Source organism: Gnatocerus cornutus, chromosome 9, assembly GCF_029298725.1.
Source record: "Gnatocerus cornutus isolate USDA-ARS CGAHR chromosome 9, icGnaCorn1.1, whole genome shotgun sequence".
Lineage (NCBI taxonomy): Eukaryota > Metazoa > Arthropoda > Insecta > Coleoptera > Tenebrionidae > Gnatocerus > Gnatocerus cornutus.
The window spans coordinates 1,011,734-1,039,007 of NC_142241.1; the positions used below are offsets into that span (position 1 = coordinate 1,011,734).

At 34.7% G+C, this 27,274-nt stretch overlaps 2 protein-coding genes across 2 annotated transcripts in view; both read right to left on the minus strand.

Moving 5' to 3' along the window:
* Positions 1–706: 706 nt before the first annotated feature.
* Positions 707–1,114, minus strand: LOC148167674 (uncharacterized). The gene is made up of 2 exons (XM_088045088.1): positions 941–1,114; positions 707–889 (listed from the first exon to the last, which is right to left on the minus strand). Exons 1-2 carry the CDS (start codon positions 1,112–1,114, stop codon positions 707–709), a joined length of 357 nt encoding a protein of 118 aa, XP_087901214.1.
* A 9,638-nt stretch (positions 1,115–10,752) lies between these two features.
* LOC148167675 (BTB/POZ domain-containing protein 9-like) overlaps positions 10,753–27,274 on the minus strand; it is a 52,156-nt gene continuing 35,634 nt past the window's right edge. The window contains exons 2-13 of the mRNA XM_088045509.1: positions 13,586–13,639; positions 13,478–13,538; positions 13,178–13,431; positions 12,883–13,132; positions 12,581–12,831; positions 12,272–12,533; positions 12,024–12,225; positions 11,815–11,974; positions 11,549–11,670; positions 11,414–11,505; positions 11,159–11,367; positions 10,753–11,103 (exon numbers count right to left, since the gene is read on the minus strand). Coding sequence (XP_087901635.1) covers positions 11,032–11,103; positions 11,159–11,367; positions 11,414–11,505; positions 11,549–11,670; positions 11,815–11,974; positions 12,024–12,225; positions 12,272–12,533; positions 12,581–12,831; positions 12,883–13,132; positions 13,178–13,431; positions 13,478–13,538; positions 13,586–13,639 — 1,989 coding nt within the window. The 3' untranslated portion in view covers positions 10,753–11,031. The remainder of the gene's footprint in view (positions 11,104–11,158; positions 11,368–11,413; positions 11,506–11,548; positions 11,671–11,814; positions 11,975–12,023; positions 12,226–12,271; positions 12,534–12,580; positions 12,832–12,882; positions 13,133–13,177; positions 13,432–13,477; positions 13,539–13,585; positions 13,640–27,274) is intronic.

Sequence of the window (27,274 nt, forward strand, 5' to 3'; positions counted from 1 at the left end):
GTTTGCAAAGACAACAGGGCTCTTATAGGTCGTCCCGTAAACGAGGATTGCACACAATGGGTCAATAGACCTCAGCGTGCGGCTCTTAAAGGGTCTCCTCGGAAAAAAAAAAAAAAAAAAAAAAAAAAAAAAAAAAGGTTTTTTGGGTGCTTTTAACGTAATTAGGTTTGATTTTGGATGGTTTTCAACAGTTTTCTCATGTGCCCAATTTCTAATTGGCTATTGATTTACAACAAGAAAAGAAACTTTTGAGTATTTTTTGGTCGTATTAAAAACTATGATTTTTGAAGGATTTTATGTCTTTTCGGTTGTTAACTTTTGGGAAAACATAAATTTTTAGGATCCTGCCTTGTTTTGTAAGGCGCCAAATATACCTCTTTGATTTGGTAATGTTTTTACTTTTTTTTTGCATGCGCCAATTGGTCCGGTCCAGAAATACAAAGCCATTTGGAATGTCTAAAAACAACGGATTTGGAAAGTTTTTCAGAGTGCTCTTGAGATGATTTTGCATTATTTTGGGAGATTTTAACGGTTTTTTTCATGTGCCCAATTTTTGGTGGTCTACAGATATTTGGGTACTTTTGGGGTGGATAAAAATTAATGCTTCTTGCCTTTTTTGGTTGTTGACTTTTGAGAAAACAGCTAAATTTGTAGGATTTTGCCGTGATTTTTAAGACGCCAAATGCCCTGGTCCAGAAATAACATTTTATAGTCTACTTTTCCAAATTTGACCCCAGTTTTCAATAAGAGATAATTTATTTTGCAATTTAATTTCCAATGGATTTGCAAATAACTTAATGTCATCTGCATAAGCCGAATAACATTTATCAAGCTCAATGAGTAAGTCTCTAGTGTAAAATATAAACAAAATTGGTCCTAAAACGGAACCCTGCGGAACACCACTCAAGACAGATTTGTAAGTAGAAAAACTTTTTCCAACTTTAACACAGAATTTTCGATTTGTTAAAAAGGCTTCTATCCATCTTAGCAAGTAACCATCGAAAGCTTTAGTAAAATGTAGGTAAATTATGTCAAGTGGTTGACCACTATCAATTATTTTGGACCAAATGTTTGTAGAAACTATTAAATTTGTCACAACTGACATAACTGACATAATGACATAACTGGGAGTCAATAAATGTTTTAATGAAAGGCTCTTGTGTTGAATGTGTGGTTTAAGTCAAGAAATTGGCCTCTGGAAACGAAGGTGGAAAATAAGTGTCCTGCGCGTAGCCGTTCTGGATTGGCGTATTTTCCATTATGTCGGTATGTTTACTTGAAGGGACATAATTTTCAAGTTGCATTCTGGATAAACATCATTTTCAAAACGCTGGTTTATTTATTTGAAGGGGCATAATTTCTGAATGGGATAATTTCCAGAAATTTGCGAAATCACCGCACTCACTGGGTTCTGGAAATTATCCTCATCTATGTAAAATACCGACACTCTCGAAATAATGCCCCTCCAAGTAAACATACCAACATTCTGGAAATTATGCCCTACATGTTTATAAAAAATTCCAGAAAATATCAATTTTTATAATTTCAGAAAGCGTTGATTTCTTTTCCTTCAGATTAACGAGATTTATTTATTAAATTAAATTAAGTGAAATGTAAAATGTAATTATAAAAAAATTGAATCAATAAATTTCGGAAAATGTAAAATGAGGTTCCGAAATTAGCGCTTATAAATTAATATTCTAGGTATATGTATAAATGTCGTAAATCAAATTTTGGTTTCCTTCCACAGTTACAATCCGAAGGAAATAAATAAGGGCTAAATTGATTATTATGCGTTATTTTGAACCAGAACATTATTTTATGTCTGCTGACAGTTTTCACCACCAAGTGGAATTATCCTTTGAAAGTTTACAACTTTAATGGTATTGTAGATTGAGTAGACTTCAAATTCTGGAAAAGTAGCGGTTAAAGTAATGAAAATAGAAGACTTCTATGATTGGTTCAGATCAAATTCTGGGAGAATTAATGAAGAGAGGAAGGAATTAAGATGAATTTTTGCTGAAAATAGACAAACATTTTGGCAACAAAGACCTATTAATAATTCAGCGGTTGAGCTTCGCACAAGTGAAAAATGATAACTAACAGTTGTATGTATTTTTTGTTGTAACTTGTTTCTGTTTATCATTATGATTTTATTAAATTTGTTACAAAATGTATGTCATTTATTTGATCAGTTATGTTAAATTAAATAAATTTGTGTGGAGTTACTGCATTCTTAATTTGTATGCATGCCCTATGGAGAACTTACTGCATCTTTCACATTTAATTTATAGCTTTAATTTGTTACATTTTTGTTTGATAATCAATTGTAAACATAATGCAATGCCGTACTGTTGACGACAACGAAATGTCTACGGCAAAATTTTCTAGCTTCATTTTCACTTTAAATCATAGGCGCACTTCTAATTGTCATTTAATTAATCGTTAAAATCGGCTAGACATTGAACTGTAGTCGAAAAACCAAGACCCATTGCAAAATTTGAAGAAAACCGGTCACTAAGAGCAGTGGCAGCTGATTAGTAAGACAAAAATTTTGTTTAGGGTAGGTCATGAAAGAGAGAGACTAACATATAAGTCATGTCGGAGTGAAATTTTGTTTTTGATACAACCTCAATTTTTTTTATGAAAATATGTAACATTATGTAACATAACCTCAAACTTTGGCATCTACATGTCAAAGAGTGCAGACGTCCACCAAGAACTCAAATTGCTCCAAACCAATCTGAATTATTATCTAAAAATTTACAACCGATAATCATGTTGACAGTTGCAGCTTGTTTCAACTAGGACTTACGTTTTCCATGTTTTTTGTTTTTCAGAGAAGGGCTGAGCAAAAGTGTTTTGGATCATACTGTATATATCGATGGGATATTACAACTGGCATGTTTCTGAACTAAGTCGTCGTCTGTGGAGGAATTGAGAAGCGAGATATGAAAATCAACCACAGACCACAAAGTGCAACGAAAGTGTATTATTATGCGATTAGCAGATGATTTATAATTGAAATGGAGAGGAAGAAAATCATGGAAATTTTTTATTCAAGAAGCAAAATTGGAAATTACCATTTATAAGTCTTCACTGAACTTTGTTTTGATAGCATCACATAAATCTTGTATCAATTTCAGTTTCCATCAAAATAGAAAACGCAACAATCTCCCATTTTAGAGGTAATGTCATGCTATGCCACGGTTTGATCCACGGATGGATGAGGTTTATGCAGAAGTGTGTTGGGAGTTCATAAGAAGGCAAGGTGCGTGCAACACGCGATACTGATCTCCATTCATTCGACTGAATCGTGTAACCGCATCCGAAATGAGCAGCAGTTGGGAGATTACTTTTTGCTAGCCGAGTCCACAGCAAGTCTTTCAGTTTGGCTTGGAATAGCCGCTTGGCACGAGATGAGTGGTTGTTGCGCTTTCATACGAGAGGTGGACGAGAAAAAGAAGAAGTTTCGAGAGGGGCGAATGGAAAACAAAAGGAGAAAGATCGATGAACCCGATTTTTTGCCATTCCCCTCATGTGTGCACTTCAAACTAAAATAATTTTGGTTCGCAATTCGGAGTTCATCAGAAATTTGAGAGTTTAGAAACCTCAATAGAAGATTTCGGAGTTAAGAACTAAAAACAAGCGAAATTCTCAATTTAATCCTCAGTTAACAACTATTTACAGTTTTTTATTGTTATTTCAAACTTCCAAAGAAACAAAAAACTGAAAAAAAAACCTTTTGAATGATTGTGAAAAGAAATTTACAATATGTAATTCAAATCGCAAGAAGAAAATTAAAGTAGCCCAAAATGACCTTTTCAACTGGATCAAAGCACAGAATGATAGAACAGAACACCAAAATTTTAGATTTTTTTATTTTGGGCATTTTTCACGTTAGAATAACAATGATATATAGAGGAGTTTGCATTCTTAACCTGTTTTTCATCTGTGCCAAGAGACGAAAGTATAGAACAAAAAAGACAAGTATTATGAATTTTTATTTTTGAGAGGTTGCAAAATTTTACAAAATTTTGATTATAACGCTTGTGATTATCGTAATTTTAATGCCATATGCTTAATATTTGGCGAGATGAAATCAGGCTCGACTTATTTTTCAATTAGACCAAAGCACACAATGATAAAGCAAAAGAACAAAATTTTGGAATTTTTTTTATGGCAAGCCAAAATTTCGATTTTTGGTTATATTAAAATTTGTATTTTTGGCTCTTTTAACGGTAGAAAATTGACATTTAGAGGAGTTGTTATTCTTAACTTGTTTTTCATTTGTGCCAAAATACAAAATTATGTATCAAAAAGAACAAGATTTGGAAATATTTACTTTCAAGAGTTGCAATTTTTTTTTAAATTTTGGTTCTAAAGACTATAATTTGCATAATTTTAGAGCCATTTGTAAGTTACTATTTTTGATTTTTTTTTCAATTGGATTAAAGCACACAATTATAGAGCAGAAGAACAAAATTTTGGAATTTTTGTTTTGAGGCGAGCCAAAATTTGGATTTTTTATATTAAAACTTGTGACGTTAAAAGAATGACATTTAGAGAAGCTGTTATTTTTAACTTCGGACTATAATAGTCCTAAAGAATTAAAACAAATATTTCAAAAAAGATTCCAAACTCCAGAAAAAATAACAGGACATTTTCTTTCATAAATCTAAATATAATCCAAAAAAAATAGTAGAAAGTATATGATTTAGAACAAAAACCCAAAATAGAAAAAATGGGAAAAAGCATAGGAAGGGCAGAAATCGATGAAGTTGAAGAACAAGAAATATGCGAAGGATTTTAGAAACTTTAAATTCTAAAGAATTTGAAGCAATCCAATCTCACAAATTTCAAGACTTTGGAGACAGAAACATAAAGAAAAGAGAACTCGGTAGAATTGGAAGATTTAAAAAACAGAATTTAAAGAATCGAAAAAATTTAAGACCACAGAAGCTAAAAATTCTAGCAATCAAAACGAATCACAAGAAGAATATGAATATAATAGAAAAAATTGAAAAGAATCCAAGGCAAGAAAAAATTCAAAGCATCCGACAAATTAGGAGCCAAAAGAATCCTCAGAATTGAAAAAATTATAGAAACTCTAAACTCTAGAGAACCCAAAGAAATCAAAAGGAATTTTCTTTCTAAAACTAAAAAATAAAAGTGAAAAATCCGGACTGAAGAAAATTCAAAAGTCTCAAGTCAAATTTAACGAAAGAAACTTAAGGAGCCGAAAAAGTTTTCAAAAATTGAATGAATTTGATGAATGAAAGAAACACGAAGGATTTAAAAATCTTAAAATTCGAAAAAACATTTAAAGAACCTCAAAAGTCTTGAAAATATTGAAAATAAAGATTGGAAAACCTAAAAAAATTCAAGACGACTGAAAGACCTTGAAGGAGCTGAAAAATCAGAACCTTAGGTAGAGCCTCCTGCATATTTGAGCCCGATGACCCTTTCAAGCACTCTGCAAAAATTTAACTACCCCATACATCTCTGTATGCCCCCATATTTCCGTTTCGCGTCTGTTGGTCTTTCTATGGGCAGTAAAAATGTCCGACCACCGCTTCGACGTTCCCTTTATCCTTCCAAGTTCTTTCTTCCGAACGCAATTAGCGTAAATGGCTATCGTTACACGCGAATCTCAAACTACGGTTTTCTATTAAGAGCCCGGTTTGGTCGATTCCCAAGAGATAGCTCGGAGCCACTCGCGTTCTTCTCTCGTTATTCGCGTTTCACATAAAATTAACGGCGGTCCTAATTAAAAATCTCGATGGCGAAATGTCGACAGATTTACACATCGAACGTCAATTGCTCTCTTATTTCCCTGTTTGCACCAACAATCGATGAAGAAGCGTGCGGGACTAAATCGAAATTATCAAACCGACGAAATTGAATTCAGACTGACATTGGGGCGATTTAAATATAAATAACAGATTTCCTGAGACTTGTAGCGGCGGGGGTAATTTGAGACAGCCAGTTTACAGTCACGCTTCTAGAATGTGGGGTTTTTTAACAACAAAACGAAAGAAATTCAGAGAATTTTGCATTTAAAATATTGCATCGAGCATCATCCTAAGCGGATCCATGACGAAACGGCATAAATTCCTGTGGGAATAATCTGGAGAATTATAATGGTATTTTTCTATTTCGCGTTCATAATAAAGATATTTTGATACGCGTTTGAGTGTCGTAATGGACCAATCCCGTGCCAATATTTCCAGGGGCATTTATTTTTCTTAGGTTTGCAGCGGGCAAACCGTCAACCTGCCGTCAACATTGACAATTTAGATTTTGGTTTTGATAAACCATGATAAATCGCTCAAAACACGATTATTTCTTGTTGTACTTGGCTTAATAATTCATCGGAGAAAAACTCTTTGGATGCAAGAGAACCATCATGATCATGATCAACATCTTCGCCCTCTTGGCTCCCTTGCGCTCCGGTAACCTCAAAACGTCACACCTGTCAAACTGACTGAAATTGGATTTGGCTACTTCAATTTTTTTTCCCAAACATTTTGTAAATGCCAACTACCCTAAATTTCCTTTAAAATGGGGCGAAATAGAAAAAATAGCGTATGATACTTGTTCATAATGCATTTTGCCGCACTTACTACTTTATAAACACGTGCGTGCGGCAAAATGTTCATTATGAAACGCGTTTCATAATATACTATTTTTTACAACGCTAGTAAAATCGCAATCCACGGAATTACAACTTTACGGCTTTAGCTCATTTTCCAAATGCTCTATTTTTATTCTGTTTAGAAATATTAAGCATAACTGAGGCAATAATTCATCGAAAAGTCGACAAAGAAGTGAAAAGACAGACCATTTCCTCGTCGTAGCAGTCATTCATTTTGTAGCAAGTCCGGCATAAAATCAAACTTTCGCCAATTTTTCCTTGAAATCGACTCTTTGACGTGTGCTTATTGAAATTTAAGCAGCTCTTCGATTGTATAATTCAACAGCTAATGGAAAAGAAATGCGGCTATTCCGAGCTCCTGAAAGAAGCAGTTCTTTTTAAGTGACACTTGAAGAACACTTAAAGAACACTATACGATTTTATTGTTCACTGGATTTCTGTCACTGCCGGTAAAAAATAATTAGAAATTAATGACGGGGCGTGGGAGCCGTTTTCATTGTCCCTGCAAGGGCGTAAAACTTTTTTCTACCACCCACCCCCAGATTCGGTCGGAAATTATTCAGAAATTACCAAGTCGATGGGCGTAATTCAATATTGCCACATTCTTGGGAGAAAAGTTTAACTTTTCATTAAATTAGAGAAATTAAACAAGTTTTCTCGTTTAATTACGGTGCAATAATATTAATTAATGGAAAGGAAACAAAAAGAATTAAAACTGAATTTCGAGCGGAGAATAAAAGGAATATACTAAAAGGAATTTATTGTCTGAAGCGGGCACTGTCCTTAGGGGTTACATCCCGCACCTTCATTATCTCAAAGCCGCTGTCATGAACGAAATTGATACTACACAATTAAACCACCAGCCATCTTCACTTGGTGCCCAAGTGCGTAAAAGTGATCAAAGGAATGCGTAAAAGTATGTGATTTTGACTATGATAATGATAATATCGTGTGATTCATTAAATTTCCATTCTAGGTAGGCCGTGTATTTTGGACGTGCGTTGACTTCTTGTTCGATAACTAGCAAATCTCGCAAATATTAAGTCGAAACTACTGTAATGGTCTTAGTTACGACATGAATTTTTTTCTCAAAGCCAACTGCGAATGAAAATTTAATGAATCACACAATATAATTGACGTTTTTTAAACAGATTTTGGTTCAAGAGTCACCATACTTATTGCAGAAATTTTGACATTTGATTTGATGATTTCTTATCTTCTTTTTTAAATTGTAAATTGAGAATTGGTAATCGTAGATAAAATGTAAGGTCACATTTGAAAAGTCTCTCAATGGCGTTTTTGTTTTTTAAAACATTTGCAAACTCGCATGCTATAAAGAATGATTTTTTAAATTTGCTTTCTAATTAACTAATAATATCCATTCACAAAACATTAAAGTTACTAAAATTGGCGAATACAAAACTTCTTAAACGTGACAGTTGGCGAGAGTGGTAACTAAATGGGCGTTTCTAATTCTAAAGTCAAAAGTTCAATTTCAAAGTTTTAAGTTCGACTTGAATTTTACTTTGTCGGAGAAAAATGAAAGAAATTTATAATTTCTACATTGAGAGGTATCAACTAGATCCTTAACACTTCCTTTAGGTAACCTAAAATAAAATAAATACAATTGGAGGCGGTTTATGAGGGGTGCAGATTGCCTTGCTTTGCTCTTACTTTTTATTATTTGCATTTCAAGGCTTGTAACCTCAAAATTAGCAGCTCTTATAGTGGCAATTAAGGACACGCTGTGGAATTCCAAAGGAAACTGAGAACGAGTTTTATTTGATCTCTCGATACCCCAAAATTATCTAGCGAAAAACTCACCTTATGGGCGTTGATTTTTGCACCTCCAACATTAAAAATGACGTCAGAGAATCTCGGGTTGTTGAGATATTGTGCCATATTCTTGTCCAAAATTCCCCCATCAGAAATCACTTTCATTTCCATTTCTAACGCCTCGTGCGCCATAGTTTAGAGGAGTGTAAATTCACAAGAGACAAACTGCTAATCGGAAGAAATGGAAACGACTGCGGTGACAAGCGATAATAAAAAATTTTACTTGAGAATCAGTTCGACAAAAACGCTGCCACTAATCTTTTGGACAGGAGGAGTGGAAAACCAAGTCTAAAATAGATTTTGAATCCGAGGTCCGTTTTGCTCGATCAGGTCTGGACTTAACGACTTGCAAAATCAAGATACTAAAACACTCTTCCCGACGAACTATACAAGTCCTCCGAAGAGTAACTTTTCCTTAAGACATTTGAGAAAAACTAAAGAAAATTTTGAAAAACGAACATTTTTGCCTGAAACTCCCAAATCCATACTTTGATTTCTTGATGTAATACGTCATATCAAAATCTAACGCGATGTTAAACACGTTATCATCTCTTGTAATTTAGAAGTTACAAGACATAGAATACGAAGGGAATTTTCAGTTGTTAAGTTTCGAAGATGTAAGAATACTATGAGAAGACTCACTCTAGCAATGAGTTTTATACATTGCTTAACAGCTCATTAAATTGACTTTCCGAAACATTGTCGAGCAATTCCATAGATTTGCAACTTACAATTTACAACCTAATTTGTATAACTAATTTTAATTTATTTTTACTAATTCAATTAGGAAATTAGACCATTTTAAACAACATTTCATTTACATTTAGCACAAATCATATAAATAAGATGGTTGATAAAATACGTCAATAATAGTATATTATTATATGAGCAATTATGGTAGTCATAAGTCAACCACCCAAACTGTAGGGCCAACTTGCCTGATCTGTCATCTAGAATGACATACTGACGTCCATTTTAGGGTCTGTAATTCCCATGTAATTTTTAAAGTGTTATAATTCCCGAAAAAACGTTTTCAGTGATTTTTATAAGCAATTTTAGAAGAAGAAAGAAGAAATTCCATTGGTCAAAAAATGGTACAAGATTTGTACTGGAACAATAAAGATTCGTGTTTAAAGTAAAGTCTAGCTCAGTGCTATCAGACATTTTTCTGTGTAAGTTTTCTAAAGTTAGAATTAATTAGAAAATTTGGGGACAACTGAATAACGATTTTTGAGGTTAACGCGTTGTCAAAGTTTCATGTAACAACATTGGTTAAGATTTAATTAAAGGTTTGTTCCAAAAGAGAGATTTAAATAAGGATTGACCACATTTTGACAAACTTGCGCAGGACGATTAGCTTCTACGCATTTTCTCAGTTGCTGTTTCTGCCAACTGTTTCCGATAAAAATTGCTAGAGGCTGCTGCCATCTTTCCTTTTTAAAGTGGATTGATATTAATGAGCTTTGGTCTAGAATTGCTTCGTGATTCTGAATCGAAAGCCCGTTTTGCTCCATCAGGTTTGAACTCAAAGGTCTTGGTAAAATAAGTTTTTTTATTATATCTGCATCATAATTCTAAATTAAAACATGCAAAAGCGTGCAAAAAGGGGTCTTTAAAACACTAAAGCTTTAAAGTTGTCTAGGTAACAAGAATTAGTGAAATGTCATGACTAATTTTTATTTATAATATAAATAAACATGAAAATTACAATTACTATTGTTTGAAATTTCAAAGCCTGTCGCTTTAAGCTGGTTACTGTTGTGTGTTGCTTCTAATTCATAACTAGTAGAAGCTTTTTCATTTTCATTCTTCTGTTGGACGTCCATAGCTCTTGTTGAAGTTGATTTAGCAACCGATGTGTTCAGAACACCAGCAATGCGTTTGGAAATAACTATTTTCTTTGAAGTGGATTATTCACTATAGCCACTAGCCACACTCGAAGATTTCCATCCCACCTGACGTTTCAACTCATCGATGCTCATACCACTGTTTGCCATAATCGTATGAAGTTCGTCGGAAAGCATGACAACCAGTATATTTCTTAGCGTCGGGTAGATTCAGAATTAATCGCAGTTCTGCATGTTCTGCTAGCCTTTTAATATCTTCACTCATTTTCTGAACGGATTTTTACAAACGTGAAAAAATGTGACAACGTAAACAAACAATTGCTAACCGTTTCTACGACAACGATTCATAAACAACCGTTGATAATTTTATTGTGTAAATTCACATTTTTTCAACGCTCCTTAAGGATTGTAAATGGATAGGTATAATAAAAAATAGCGTATAACACTTGTTTATAAGCGCTGACGCGTCGTGCTCTTAAACTCGTCGTGCGTGTTTTATAGGCTTGCTTATAAACTTGTATTATAATATACTATTTTAGTACACTGCATTTATTTTTGTTTTTTTATTTTGTTAAGCAATTTGCAAAATCAATAAACCTTATAAAGCATCGTTAAAAAGGTTTGAATTTAGTGGTAGTCGTACATTAATAACTCTCACTAATGACCGGTTGCCTCCAGGGAAAGTAAACATTACCTAAGAAATTTTATATAGGGGTCAAATATTTTTATTAGAACTGCATTCAAAATGCAAGAAAAAAATGGCTGAAAAAATATTATACAGAATTGGAGTTTTATTTCTAACATTTTGCACACTCACCCAATTTGCTTCGCAAGATGTCCCCTTAATGCGGAAATAAATTGCAGGTCTCTCTGAAAATGTGTGCTCTTGCCATCCATCATAGAAAGCATCTGTTTTATCGACAGCCGCTTCCCACTGAGATTGGTTAATTGAAGTTTCTATACGATATTTGTAGTTAACGTTCTCATCTAACCGTAACTTGACTGAAGAAATCAGGTATGGCTGAGCTAAAAAACGACGCTTCATATCGATTGCTAAATAATTTTAGTCTACCTAGTTGTATCATGATGCTTCCTCTTTCGATCTCATGGTAACTGCAACCATATATTGGATCACCATTCAGCATATCACTGCCAAAAATCTTCCTACAAGTGAGTTAGAGATATTATTATTCACACAAACACTCACCCTTCAATGGAGAGAGCTCCATTTTCTAATGTGGCCACATTGCTTCTAGGACGAATGATACTATTTACTATGGTGGGAATATCGCTCTTCCATAATGCTTCAAGGGACGTCAATTCAAAATTCTACGGACAAAAATATGGATGGCAATATTTTTTTATATTGATAATGCAAAATTTTGTATAAAATGCTCAAACAGCAAACACATTTTAAGCGGCCTCGAAACTTTCTCTCAGCCAGCTTCACTCTGTAATAACGCAAGTACTCACACTTCCTGATGAGCTTTTCGTTCCCACAATTTTTATAAATTTGACCATTTGTTGATTAAAGTACAAATGTTGGACAGAACGACAAAGAAAATGTTGGTAGTCAATAATCCTGGTCCAGTTTTTATAATCACGAGAGATTTCGATGTAGTAAGAATAGGAGCTGCAACGATACTCTCACTAACTTTATCCTACTTTTTCTTTAATTTTACCTTTCACTGTTTTCATAAAGTCTCATTTTTATGTAGTTTATACTATACTCTTCCCAAAGTGCCACTACAATACTTTCATTGCCATTTATAATGTGATGAGCGCAATGATTTTCGCCGATTATTTCACTCAGTAAATGATCAGTGTTCACTCCAGCAATCACTAGAGCTCTATAGTTTTTGCAAGCAACATTCACATTTTCGACTTAAAGAAAGATTTCATTTTACGAAACAGTTTAAATTATACACACGTGCATCACATCTAAGCTTGGATCTCTTCGGTTTCACTTCAACAATCTCTGAAATGAATTCAAGTAAAGTTTCGGTTTTCAGCAAATTAGTGGGCCGCACTATGGACACTAATTCGGCCACTGACATTGTCGAGAACCGAATGCACTCTAATACTGCATCATCAACACTTTTGTTGTCTTTGCACCACTTTGCAGCTAATTTAAAAAGCTCGATTTCCCTAATTAACCAAGAGTCATGTTGTAAATAGCTTATTAAAGATTCCTAAAACTTTTTGTTAGTTCAGAGATGAAACTGCTTCTCTTTTCTACCTTTGATAACTGTTGAGAACTGCCAGTTGAGAACACTTTTGCAAAATTGCTATCCATAAACTCGTGACAATTTTGTTTTAATTTAACGAAATCATAAAAATTTGCAGTGTTTAGAATTGGAATCACATTTTCCACATTTATGGGATATTCCAGATCAGCGGAAACACCAGAACTATCACTATTTACCATGGTTTCTTCAGATAGTTCCAAAATTTTCAAACCTTCTGGAATAGATGATGGAGATTGGTATTCTAAAACCAAATATCAAGGTGAACAACATTAACATGACCGAAAATAATTACTGAAAGTTCGGTTTTGGATAACACCATTTCTAATTTGCCAAAGCGTAGAAAACAATTTAGATTCTTCGATGAGTTTTGAAGGGGCAACAGAATCAAAAATATCAGTTTCCGTAAAAGAAGCCAATCTAATGCAGTTTTTAACCAAACCATCTTCGTCTGTGTTGACTTTGCACCAACGCACTACCAGTTTGAACACTTCAATTTCAGGCAGAGGAAAATCATCGCGTTCTAACAACACAATCATGGACGCCTAAAAAGTCGATTAAAAAGAGTCAAACATGTCTTTCAAGTTTACTTGAGACAACGAGCAAAGACTGTCATGTTTAAGAATCATCGCGATGTTTTTGTCCATGAAAGTCAGACAGTTCTTTATAAGTTCTTGAAGATGACATGCGGTTGCAATATTTAGAGTTTGACACACGTTCTGGCTATTAAGAAAAGAGGTCACTTTTTCAATCATGAGTTCTGCCAAAGCCTCCAACGAAAACTTATGAGCAAGATTTGAAATTTCAACCACCATGTCGGCTTCAGACGGAATAGAAAGAGTTCCTACAAACCAAACTTAGATTTTGATTGAAATTTTTGTGTGTTTTACCCAAATAGATGTACTTTAACACATGTTCAAAAGCTCGCAATGGAACATCAAGTTTTACCTCCTAAAAATGAACAATGCCGTTACTAAATAAAAAACGCAGAAACGTACTTTGTTCTCTGCCAACAAGGAATCAAAATAGTCGGAGCGGCCTGCTAGAATCACCTAAAATAAGAAATTTCTCGTCGTTACTTATCGTAGATGGCAAAAGATCGCAACTATCGAGAGATCAAATAAAAACTCATCCTCAGTTGGTGTTGAAATTTCAAGTCATGTCTTTGATTGAAGGAACAGTATTTTGTTTCAGTCAAGTAATTTGAAGTTGTCAAACTGGAAATTTTGTGAAAATTTTAACGAACGATTTTGACAACGCTATTGTTTCATTCATATTGCAAAAAGTTGTCGTATGAAAAAATAACACGTAGTTAAAGATAGCGGCGGATTTGGATTCAGTTTTATCACCTCAGTGATTATTTTAACTAACAAGGGAATGGCCTGACATAAAAAACTCAAAATCGTGTGAATTTTTTATGCAATCTGTTTTGAATTCTACTTATTAAACACGTGTCGCGGCTTTTTTGTGGTGGGGTTTCTCAGCAGTTCCACACGAACTGAACCTGACACATTAAAAACTAAAACATCTTGCAGAAACATAATTTTGTTAAAAATCGAATATATAAATCTTAAATTAACCAAAACCATGAATTGTTTGCTTCTTGATTACTTTAAATAACCACCTTTTTTTAACTACACTTTCTTTCATCTATTTTAATTTTTCGCTTAACTTCACTTATTTTTTTTCACTCAAAATATAAATTCCAAGAATTTAAAATTAGTGGACAAATCAGTTTGAACTATTTACTTAACACATTAGATACTGAATTCATAAAAAAGTAATTTCATAATTTGTTTTTGAATTAAAACTTTGTTAAGAAAATTTGTCACACCCGTGACAATATTTTAACAAAAGTTGGCAAAACTGGTTGAAATCTGAAATCTGAACAAATTGATAATGCAGTTTTTGCACTAATTAAAGTTAAAAGACATATTAGAGAAATACTGAAAATAAATGTCACGGGTGTGACAATTGTTAGATCGGACTTTTCAAATTTGATGATTTAAGGCTTAAACATGTACACACAGTTGGTTTTAACAACTCCTATTAAAATGCTCACATGTTAAAGAAACTCTAGATGGTATGGGAGGCACAAATAAACGTATCGTTCACAGAAAGGTAATCAACAATTCTGCTAAGGATTTCGTCTTGAAAGCAAAAAATCAATTAATAATATAAATATTTTGTATACTGGTGAATTCAAAGTCAAAAGATCTGAATCAACTAAGTAAAAATATTCAAGCAATCAATAACAAATATCCAACAATATCTCATATTTTGTCCAAATAAAGAAGTTAGTTTAGGGTGGATGTAGGTATGTCTAGCGGATATAAGTATACTCGACCAATTTGTGAAACCGAACCTGGGAGCTGTGGGCGCCTTCGCCTGTGTAAAATATAACTTACTTTGTTCAAAATGTTACAAGCATTAATAAAATTAGTCTTTCTGCTACATAATTTTCATTTTTTAGCAACACGCCCGTTACAAATGTATGTCACACCCGTTACAGTTTTCTAAAAAATACAGTGCACAATTGAATTGGTTATTCTAATTGCAAAGAGGCTTAAAATGTGTGCCTATGGTTCATATATTTGTGTACTAAAAGAGACGGAATGACTTTTGTAATTCGCAGAAATATAGAAAAATGTTATTAAAAATAATAAATTTAATTTGCGGCTCTATTATCTGCAATCGTAACTTAACAAATTTTATTTAGATAATTTGCAGCACTTTAACCTACCTGATAACAGTGTACTTCTGCTCGAAAAAGCTCTTAGTCGTAAATAAATTTAAAAAATGTTGTCATTTTGTCACACCCGTGACATATGGAATTGCTGTTCTATTTTTGAGAATTTTTTTTCTTGAAAATTGGCAATTAATTGTTTTTACAAAACTAAAAATTTTGCACATAAGTGAGCATTCGTCAAAAACCTGATACAATCGGCCATGTTAAAATTGCAAGAAATTACTATATTTTAATTTTAGTTTGCCACTACATTTAACATTTAATTACGGTACAAGTGAATTATTTTAGATAATATGTATGCCGAGTACAGTTAACCTACGGGGCTTGGCAAGTAGCGAAAAACTCACCTTATGGGCGTTGATTTTTGCACCTCTAACATTAAAAATGACGTCAGAGAATCTCGGGTTGTTGAGAAATTGTGCCATATTCTTGTCCAAAATTCCCCCATCAGAAATCACTTTCATTTCCATTTCTAACGCCTCGTGCGCCATAGTTTAGAGGAAACGACTGCGGTGACAAGCGATAATAAAAAAATTTACTTGAGAATCAGTCCGACAAAAACGCTGCCACTAATCTTTTGGACAGGAGGAGTGGAAAACCAAGTCTAAAATAGATTTTGAATCCGAGGTCCGTTTTGCTCGATCAGGTCTGGACTTAACGACTTGCAAAATCAAGATACTAAAACACTCTTCCCGACGAACTATACAAGTCCTCCGAAGAGTAACTTTTCCTTAAGACATTTGAGAAAAACTAAAGAAAATTTTGAAAAACGAACATTTTTGCCTGAAACTCCCAAATCCATACTTTGATTTTTTGATGTAATACGTCATATCAAAATCTAACGCGATGTTAAACACGTTATCATCTCTTGTAATTTAGAAGTTACAAGACAAAGAATACGAATTTTCAGTTGTTAAGTTTCGAAGATGTAAGAATACTATGAGAAGTACTCACTCTAGCAATGAGTTTTATACATTGCTTAACAGCTCATTAAATTGACTTTCCGAAACATTGTCGAGCAATTCCATAGATTGCAACTTACAATTTACAACCTAATTTGTATAACTAATTTTAATTTATTTTTACTAATTCAATTGATGATTCTATTGTGCAAAGAGGCTTAAAATATCTCCCTATAGTTCATATATTTGTGTACTAAAGGAGAAGGAATCAAGAGTTTTGGTATTCACAGAAATATAGAAAAATGTTATTAAAAACAACAAGTTTAATTTGTACGCGTCACACCCGTGACGCTACAAATTAATTTATTTCTCTATGATCTACAGTCATAACTTAACAAATTTTATTTAGATAATTTGCAGCACTGTAACCCATCTGATGAGAGTATACTTTTGTTTAAAAATGCTCTTGGTGAAAAATAAATTAATAAAATGTTGTCATTTTGTCACACCCGTGACGTATGGAATTGCTGAAATCTGGTACTGAATTTGTACTTTATCTTAGGCCTATCATGACATCCAAAGCTGATAAAGTGATCGTGGTAAGTAGCGACATCGTTCTGGCTACTAAAAAGTTTTTGGATAATTTGACGACAAATTTTAAGCGTCAAAATGCTTTATATTTGGTCAACCAAATTAAAAGTTGTTTTAAGCTTTATTCAAAAACAATTAAAAGCCTAAAATTAAGTGTTGGTGCTCGACTCAAGCTTAATTCTAATTTAATAAAATTAAAACATTTTCACGTCATACTTAAACGTTTGTGTGCAAATAATGGTATCAGTGGTCGAGGATTGAAGTTAAATATTATTTAGTTTTTAAATGATGCATATTCCTGCTTTTAATTCTCGCATTAAAAAATTGCTTCAAAAATTTACTTTGCTTAAAATTAACGCATGGTTTTATAGTGAAGTTATTGAAGAAAAATCGTTTTACACCAGAAATGGACTGTTGGATCAAGTGCGAAATATTAAAGATTGGTTTCAAAATTATAGAATAAACAAAATTTTAAGTAAACTGGAAAACTGTCAACTTCGCGATTCGGGCTGGGCATTACATAAAATTATTTCGTTGGAAATCAATATAAATGAATGTGAAATTGAGAATGGTTCATCTTTCATAAGACTTCCACAACAAATTGCTAATAAAGGTGATTGTGTTAATGTCAAAAATTCTTATGATAACGAGTGCTTTTCTTGGAGCATCATTTCGGCCTTATTTCCCGCTAAAAGTCATCCTGATAGAATTAAATCGTATCCCCATTGGTCATCAAAATTAAATTATGAAGGGGATACAATTTTCTGTCAATATTAATCAAATTCCCAAATTTGAAAAATTAAATAATATTTCAATTAACGTGTACGTTTTGGAATTAAATCAAACTAAATCAAAAGCACCGTAATATACTGTGGCTCCAGTAAGACTAACAGAAAAAAAATTTAGAAAAACATGTAAGTTTGCTCTAAGTCCAAAACGTTTATTTTCCAAAATTAAATGATTATGAGGCTCCAGATAATGACGATGTGGATAATACCGAAATAAAGTATCATTATTGTTGGATTAAAAACTTGTCTCGACTTGTTTCTAGTCAACTTAACAAACATAATCATAAAGTCTATTTAGGTGATCGATGCCTTAATTATTTCAAGAAGGAGGATACTTCTGCATTTGGAGCAAGGTGAAAAACTAAATTTTAGTAAAATTTCATTTCCAAAATATGATTATGTAAAATTTCAAAATTATATCAATCAGCAGACACTGCCTTTTATTTTATAGTGCGGTTTTGAGTCTGTGCTTCTACCTATCGAAAAAAATTGTAAAAATACATCCAAAACCTTCAAGTATCAACAACATAAAGCGTGCAGTGTTGGGCTATTTCTAAAATGTAACTATGATGATTATCTGTCCTTTTATGATTTTTATCGTGGTGAGAATGATGCTGTGTAGTTTACAAATAAGCTTAAACAAATTGCAAGAAATGTCTCTGAAAAAGTAATCGAAGCTAAACCTATGGGTTCAAGTCCAAGCTTTAAATCAGCTGTTTTATGTCACATACGTGGGAAATGTTTTACCGAAAAAGATAGACAACAAAAAAACATTGTAAGAGATCATGATCATTTTACATCGATATTTAGAGGATTTGCTCATTCAATATGTAATTTTAATCATAAAAAGCGATTTATGGTTCCCATTGTTTTCCACAATTTATCGGGATATGATAGTCATTTCCTCATTGAAGATATTTCACAATTAGGAAAAATCACACTTTTGCCAATCATTCACGCTGAAAGATGAAAATACTGATAAAATTTAGGTTCATTGATTCTCTCAGATTTATAAATGCATCCTTGGATGAATTGGTATCTACTTTAGAAGCAGATAAATTACAACATTTAAAACGCGAATTTATAGACTTAGATGAGGATTCCTTCAAATTACTCACACGTGAAGGTGTATTTCCATACGACTACCTCGACTCATTTAAAAATTAGCAGAAACATGTTTACCACCGATCGAAAAATTTTATAATAAACTAAATGATTGGCACATTTCCGAAGAAAATTATCAACATGGTCAAAACGTTTGGACCAAATTCAAAATTAAAAACTTGGGCGAATACTTAGATTTGTATATGAAAATTGACATTTTACTATTGGCCGATGTTTTTGAAAAATTCCGTCGAGTTATGCTTAGGCTATACATGGAGCTGTATGTTGAAATACACAGGATGTAAACTCGAACTACTTAAAAATATTGATATGTTATTATTTATCAAAATTACAATTTATTCCCCAAACACCAAATTTGACAAAAAATGCTGACGCGCGTTTCGATAGCAATGCTAACATCATCAGAGCGATGATTAATCAACGCGCGTCGGCATTTTTTGTCAAATTTGGTGTTTGGGGAATAAATTGTAATTTATTAATAATGTTTATGTTAATGTTTGTCATTATTTCCAACTAAATTGTAATGGTAAAATATATTATATTTGCTAATATATTATATTTGCCTCTACCAATTGCTGAAAATGCAATTAAGTAATGAGTTCAATACCTATTACCTTTAGCGAAATACTTCTATATAAGGTAATGGTTATTGCAGGTAAATCTGCTGATACCACTCAATGTTTGTATAAATAGTTGTTGTAAACTATATAGTCATAGTCATCGTCCTCACAATTTATTGTTATTGTTAATGCCGAAATGTGTGTAGATGAAAGTGTTAATAGATGACCCCGTGAACTTGGCTTCAGTTATTTCCGTACCCAAATCTCATCATCACATGGCGATCCTGCCAACGGAACAAACCTTGGCCAAACCGTAAGAAGATAGACACCGGAAAAAATGTGTGGAAGCAGACAGTCCAAAAAGGAGCAAATTATCTTCGAAGCAGCTAGTATGGGACAAAACCAAGCGGAGGAGAGCTTAAAACTTAACAGAACAGAATGGACGATGGTGGCCTTTTTCGCTAGAATTATTGCTGGCTTTACATGGTATAGTATTTGTTGAGTACCACCGATTCGGGATTATCATCCCTTATCCCCTCCACGTACGAGGGGGGAGAATCGTGGTCACCAACCGCCCGGAACAACTAAGAAACTGAGAGTACGATTTCAAATTTGAACCGTGTAAGAAGCATCCTTCAAGAAGTCCAAGTAAATAGTGTAAAAGCAAACACAGCATTTTAATTCCTAAAGTTACAATCCGCTGCTCCTCATTCATATCACCCAACAAACAATAAACACCTTATTTAAACATTTCATGTTTTAGCAGTACTAATTTATGTCTATAATTGTATAATTTAATGAAGTAATCAGTTTTCAAACGCTTTTGTGATAATGGTCTTCATTCTTTAAGACAATTTTAAACAATGCTGTAGTACCGTACTCAGAATTCTTCAATTTTCTTATTCCTGTGTACACTAAACAATATGTCATTGTGTCTGAAGCAAAGTTTTCCAAGTTGCTGCGTATAACCTCAATACTTCTTTTGGGTAGAAATACTTTGAAATCTCCCAATTATAGGACTATAGGACACTCACTGTAATGCTCTTTGTACAAAGACAAATTTTTAAATAAGGTACTTTACACCAATGGGCAGAGTTGCAAGACCCTCAAATTCCTCGATGGAATTGGAACTGTTAGTGACAATGTTGATTTGTTTCAAATCCTTTCTAAAAGATGTATTACTTAGTATAAAATAATTAGATATATTTTCAAATTCGGTTTTGCTTCGGGATTGGCTACCGTTTTTGGTCTTATCTCGATTATTTTTTCAGCTAAAAACTTTTTGTTTCGAAATTTTGGTTCAGAATTGATGCCTCCTTGAGCCATTTTTCTCTGGGTTACGAGTTCTGGGACACCTGTATTTGTCTGATGTCCTAAAACTTCATTTCCAAATATTTTTCTTTAATTCCAATAAATCTGAATTAACAAAAAAAGCTGTAATTTAGGGGAGATCAATTCTGATCACCAGACAAGACCAACCATTTGAGTGAGGGTAATTATGTTTATAGGGTCTTGCGGTAAGTTTGGTAAAAACTGTTTATTTTATGTTTCAGTTATGGTTATAATAGAAAATGCATTTATCTTGGTTTATTTGGGATTTACTTCTATTCATACTTTCTATTTTCTGTTTTCTTCAAAATGTACAGTGTTGAAGTGCTCTTAAGTGACATTTTTGACTGTAGGGAATAGGAGTAACCCTATTTGAGAAGGAGACCGAGTTTTCAGAGCGAGGCGTGTCATTTTGTGTCTAGTAAAAAATATCAACATCGGCAAATATTTCCACAGGTTCTTCAGACGTCGGCTTTACTTTCAAGTCCACATGAAATAAATTTACAACTACAAAGTAAGCCAAAAAATGAAATTTCAAATATTCCATTCTAACGTTTGGTTGTAGATTTTCTAACTTAGACCAGTTATCATGCACTAACGTGAAACAGGCCTGGGGCAAAGAAAAAAAATCAATTCAAGAAAAGTATGAAGCAGAACCAAGTGCAGCCTTTGCACAAATAAACCAAAATTTGTCAGTTGTCAAGCTGTAAAGCAACAAATTTTTAAACTTTTATTAAATTGTAAGGCCTTTAATTCTTAAATCTGTGCCTTACAATTCAAGAAACAATATTGCCGATCATGTTTATGGAAATGCAACGAAGGGAACAAAATCTCAATCTCTTGAGAAATAGGCTGGAGATACGAAATAATAGCGAACCTTTTAATTTTAATCTACGAATTACAACCACATCTGCATAATCCCATTAGGAGGCATGGCGTGTCGGTTGAAATCGCTGGCTGCTATCAGCGGGGCATCGGAAAGGATTGGAATTTGGGGTTGAGCCAAATTAGTGTTCATAGATTTTGCAAGAATACTTAAATTTATGTTTTTATTTGTGCAGCATGTCTGACACTAATCAAAATAAAAAAACTGAGTTAGTAAATATTTAGGAAAAATTATTTAAAATCTTTAATTATTATGTGTTTTAGCGAACAGGAGCGTGAAGGCCAAAACATAGAAGCAAGAAAAAGGTATGAAGAAAGAAGAGAAGAACATAGAATAAGAAAAGAAGAAGAAAAAAGAAGAGAAGAGACAAAAAAAAGGTATGAAGAAAGAAGAAGAGACGAACAGAGAATAAGAAAAGAAGAGAAGAAAAAGAGGCTAGAAGAGAAGTAGAAAGAAGGCAAGCTGTAAGTAATTGCTTTTATTACAAAACATTTGCTTGTATAATATTTGTACGACTTTGTTTTTTTATACATATGCTTGCGAGTAAAATAATTCTTAATTGTTTTTTTTTACCTACAGGATGAAAGGGCGGACAACACGGCCCTCACAATGCTTCGTAGATGCGAAGTATTAAACAACATGTTGAGGTTGGTATATACTGCATAAATACATAGAATTTAAAAGTGAAGATATATAATATAGAGTACCTAATTGCACAAAAATTTTCGTAAACTATTATGTTAAATGTAATTTTGATTTATTTACATGTATTTTCTATTTTTCAAGAGAATATTGTGGCAAGAGCGAGGGCGGCGACTTCGCCGGGGCGGTCGCGGCCGTGGACGAGGCCGTGGCGGTGGTGGCAGCCGCCAAGAAGGGGATGGTGACGACAGAGCCGGCCGCAGCCATGTCACCATTCATGGTGGTGGCACGTTGTATATTTACAACAATTAATTTGTATATAATTGTAATAGTTTTTTTTTAGTTTTTTGTTTTATAGAATTTTTTTTTTGTTTTTATTTTTTTTTCTGTTATTTTAAATAAAATATATATTCATAAATGATTGGGCTCATTGAATACTCCTTCCATCAGGGATCGTAAAAAGATAGAGATAATGTGAAAACAATTAACTACAATTTTGTTTTAGAAAAGTATAACGTATTTATTTTTTCTATTTTAAATACATTTTTAAACAAAATAGATTATATGGAAAAAATACGAAGAAAATGATGTTCTACAAAAAATAATTTTTACATTTCGTTGTGAAAGCCACAAATATTTGTGAAATTTTTCATATTTATTTCACTTTATTTCACGTTTTGTTAAATTGATTATTAAACCCCAAACTAGGATTTGATAACAATTAAAAAAAAAACTGAAACGGCCTGAAAGCAATATTTTTGTCTGTGACCTTGAAAAAATTAGTTATATTGTATTTATAATTATAGTTAAAAACACTGGATTTATATAAAAAAAGGAAAGAAGATTAATAAAAATTGTAACGAAAATAGTGTCAATGCGCTCCGCCCCACCCTCTGCCTAGGCGCCACCGTCGCCTTCTCGGACATAACGGCCAAAGACCCCACTCCACCACCCTCACGATTCATTGGTCCAGCTCGGCGCTGTATTGTAACGGTCACCCGCAACCCTCTATAAGATGCACCGCCACCAACAACGAGCACTTGTTTCTTGATCTTTCAATAAGACTTTTCTTTGAGAGCGGTGCACCGGCAGCGGTCCCAATCCCAAAAGAACAAGCGAGAAAGACTCCTGCGGAGACAGAGCACCGGCTAGCGGTCCTGACCCCAAAGGCAATTTACTGTAATAATTATATTCCTTGTAAATAAAGACATTTAAAACTTAACAGAGTTTAGTTGTTATAACTGACGCCCAACGTAGCGGCCCGAATCCCGCCAAGAGATTTCAATATTGCGCCCACGACGCCGATTACAGTTCGAAGAAGTCTTCGCTTGAACCCCGACATGGCACTGCAGATGTCGAATGAGCAGTTTCAGCAACTGATCGACCACCTGCGAAGAGCGACTCCACGAGCACCTGAAGCACCGCAGGTCCAGGTGTCCAAGCATTTTAGCCAGTGCTCGGCACGCTTCGACGGTACCAGAAACGCCGCGGTTGTCGATGAATTCATCATCGCTTCGACTCTCTACAAAAAGGTGGAGAAGATCGCCGATGCAGATGCCATCGAAACGCTACCACTGCTTCTCAGGGGAGAAGCTCTGCAGTGGTGGAACGGCGTAAAGGCAAACGCCACAACCTGGGAGGAAACCGTAAAGCTAATACGGGGTGCCTTCGCACCAACGGTTCCGAATCTCTTCGTCGATATCTTCAACCAACCCCAACCAGATGACATGACAACAGATAGATACGTCACCATCCAGCGGGAGAAGATGTCCAAAATGTCTAGAGAGTTGGATGAAGAATGGCAGATAGACATTCTTTATGGCCTCCTCCGTCACAAAATTCGTGACGGTGTCACGCGCACCAGCGTTACGAGCTTTGCTGATCTCCTAAACAAAGCTCGCGCTGTTGAAGACGGCGAACAAGAAAGGAAGGGAAGTAAGAAGACGGTAGTCGAACCTGCAGGCCACAAAAAGACTGAACACGGTACTCGCGCTTCCAGACCGAAATGCGACTACTGTCGATGTTTCGGTCATCAAGAGCAAGAATGCCGTAAGAAAAAGCGAGAAATGCCACCATCATCGAGCTCCACCCCACAGAACCCGGCTGAGGGAATTAAATGTTACGGTTGCAATCGTCCTGGGGTGTTCCGACGCAACTGCCCTAACTGCAACCCCAAGCCAACATCAAATGGGCCGAGTACAGAACCCATGGCATTCTGTGCCGTGGAAGCGACCACACTGATACCACGGTCGCGTCCAGCGATCCAAGTCAACATCGCCGGCTCAGAGGGAACCGGTTACCTAGATACCGCCGCCTGCAACAGTGTAGCCAGCGCGTCACTGTACCACCACCTGCTGAAAACGGGGCACACGGCCAAGACAGAACCCGTGCTAGCTACCCTCGCTGATGGTACAACTCGGCACCTGGTGGTTCCTTCTATAACCACTAACGTCGCGGTCATGGGCAGGATTGTGAAAACCAACAACAACACACGTACTCTGCTGGGAGCAGACTTCTTGGAAGACGCCCAGGTGGTCCCTGACCTGTGTGGCAAATATTTCTACTTCCGGGATCGTCCCGATCGGCGCCATCCGTTTGTAGATATGGACAAACATAAGACGCCCACGAAAGAACAGGTCCAAGCGGTGTTCCAAGAAATGAATTTGGACGCAATGATCGAACCCATGGAAGATGATGACATCTACGAGGGGTATGGTCCGGCACCACCTGTCCCACAGATACAACAGACCGGTATTATTACTCCACACGGGGTATGGAACGTGTATCAAGCTCGGCACGCAGATCAATTTATGTGGGGAGACGCTAACGTCGCCATCGCCGACGCTTATGAAGAGATGCCGCAAATGGATCTTTTCCCCGGCGGCCCACGCAAAATATTTATCTCATCGTTGCACTTACGACCCGAAGAAGGCACGATGTACCAAGGCAAAGATCGCAACATATTCAACGAGACTATCGACGAGTACGCAGACGTCTTCAAAGAAAATGGACCTCCAACTCCATATGCTGAACACAAAATTGAAACCGGCAGTCATGCACCAATTTCGGTACCCCCATACCGACTTACGGCCGCCAAACGAGAACTACTTCAAGCAGAGATCGAAAAGATGCTGCAAGCCCAGGTCATTGAAGAATGCGATAGCGCATGGTCAGCACCCGTAGTGCTGGTACCCAAACCCAATGGCACCGTTCGACCATGCATCGACTACCGTCGACTCAACGCTATCACGCAGCCAGATGCGTACCCCTTGCCACGATTAGACGACCTTCTGCAGTCAGTTGGGCAAATTGGGTGTATAAGCACACTTGACCTCCAGGCCGGATACTGGCAAATCCAGGTGCGACCGGAAGATCGAGATAAGACAGCCTTTATATGTCCCTTCGGCCTCTTTCGATTCTTGCGACTTCCGTTTGGGCATAGAGTAAACACATATAGAGGAATCATGCTTATGGGAGATTTGTAACGAGCCAACTTTTGCAAACTTGACAATTTTGTGCCTAAGGAAGTGCATCAACCTGCCAGTGGGTAGCTTAAAAAATAGTACCGTTACAGTTATCTGTAATAGTTCGGTAGCAAACCCAAAAACGGACGGTACTAAACAAAGATAGATTATTCGGAAAAGCGTTTATCGAATAATATGCTGACGATTCAATTCCTGGTATCGGTTTTATTGCAGGATTGTTTTCGTTTCTTTTTTTAAACAAAATTATTTGATAAGCACTACAAAAATCTTTGTCTCTACTTATAAAGGGAACTAAAATCAAATCACATAATATAACAATTTTGATTTCAACTTTTTGGAATACATACACTTTCAATAGGTACTACATTGAATTATATTATATCGTATACATAAAGTAACAACTAAACTAAATTACACAAACCATATTTTTTGATCGATGGTTCTTGCTTTTACGTTTATAATAATTTATTTCGTGTACGAACTAAACAAACCTAATTACCTATATCTTAAAAAATATATAAACACTTAATTATGAATGAATTTACAAAATGTTATTTATGAGTAACATTCTTAATTTTACGTTGGACTTGTTTTGCATCTGTTTCACTAGACGATTTTGAAATACTGAACAACTTGGTATTTAAAAGCTTATTCACTAAAAATGCCCTATGTTCTAAGCAACTGTCTAAACCTGTCAACCATTGTCTGATGGAATTGTCACAATTTATTTTATTTTTTAAAAATCCTTTAATATTTGATAAATGAGGTTCTCTGCTTGTAACTTGGTGATAGATTTTTAAAATTTTTTTAACAATTTGATAAGGCTCGATCCGGGGCCTAGTGAGATATTTGATCGAACTGTCACTGTAGTCTCTATTAAGTATAAGCAATTCATTAGTATCAATCTCTTGTTCATTAGCCAGTGTTAATTTAGTTCTGCAATTATTGCATTTAAATTTTTCTATAGACCGCTGTATTACAAAACCAGCTAAATAATTAACTGAGCAGGTTTCCAAATTTGGAATATTGATAGTTTCATCTTTATTATGAGATTCGGAAGACGATGAAGATGAAAAATGTGTGGAAATATTTATTTCCGACTCCTGAGAATATTCTTCAAAATCACTTTCAATTGTTTTACTGTCAAAATTATCTGATTTGAACATGTAAACATCTTCATCGTTTTTACAGTTAGAGCTTTCAGTAGATTTATTTAAAGACGCTGAAACTATAGTTTGTAGTGCAAGCCGAAAATGTTTTGTTGAAGGATTTGGATCGAATCCTCTCTTTTGCCTAATTTGGGAAAACAAATTTTCCAACGGGTCTTGATTGAGACGACTTGTAAGCAGATATGAATATGTCTCTTTATTATCACGCCATAAAGTTAGTATCCCTTTTATTGATTGAATTAAACCATCGAAACAATATGGTCTGTTTTTCTCTACAGTCCACGTTTTAATCCATTTGCAAACATTCAAGCACATATGATTGGGTATGACAACAAAAACCGACATACGTTTCCAAAACAAAAGTTTGTAGACAGCCATCCTTTATCTAAAGTTTTTTTGCTCATATGGTATAAACTAGTGTGGTCATATTACCAGCAGTTACCGTCCAATTTCTAATGTTT

Bases quoted from the DNA above. Each gene is read 5' to 3' on its own strand.
- LOC148167674 (XM_088045088.1), bottom strand. From the start codon at position 1,114: ATGTCAGTTATGTCAGTTGTGACAAATTTAATAGTTTCTACAAACATT. The intron at 890-940 runs GTTGGAAAAAGT...GGTGTTCCGCAG, and splicing joins ATCGAAAATTCTGTGTTAAA to GGTTCCGTTTTAGGACCAAT.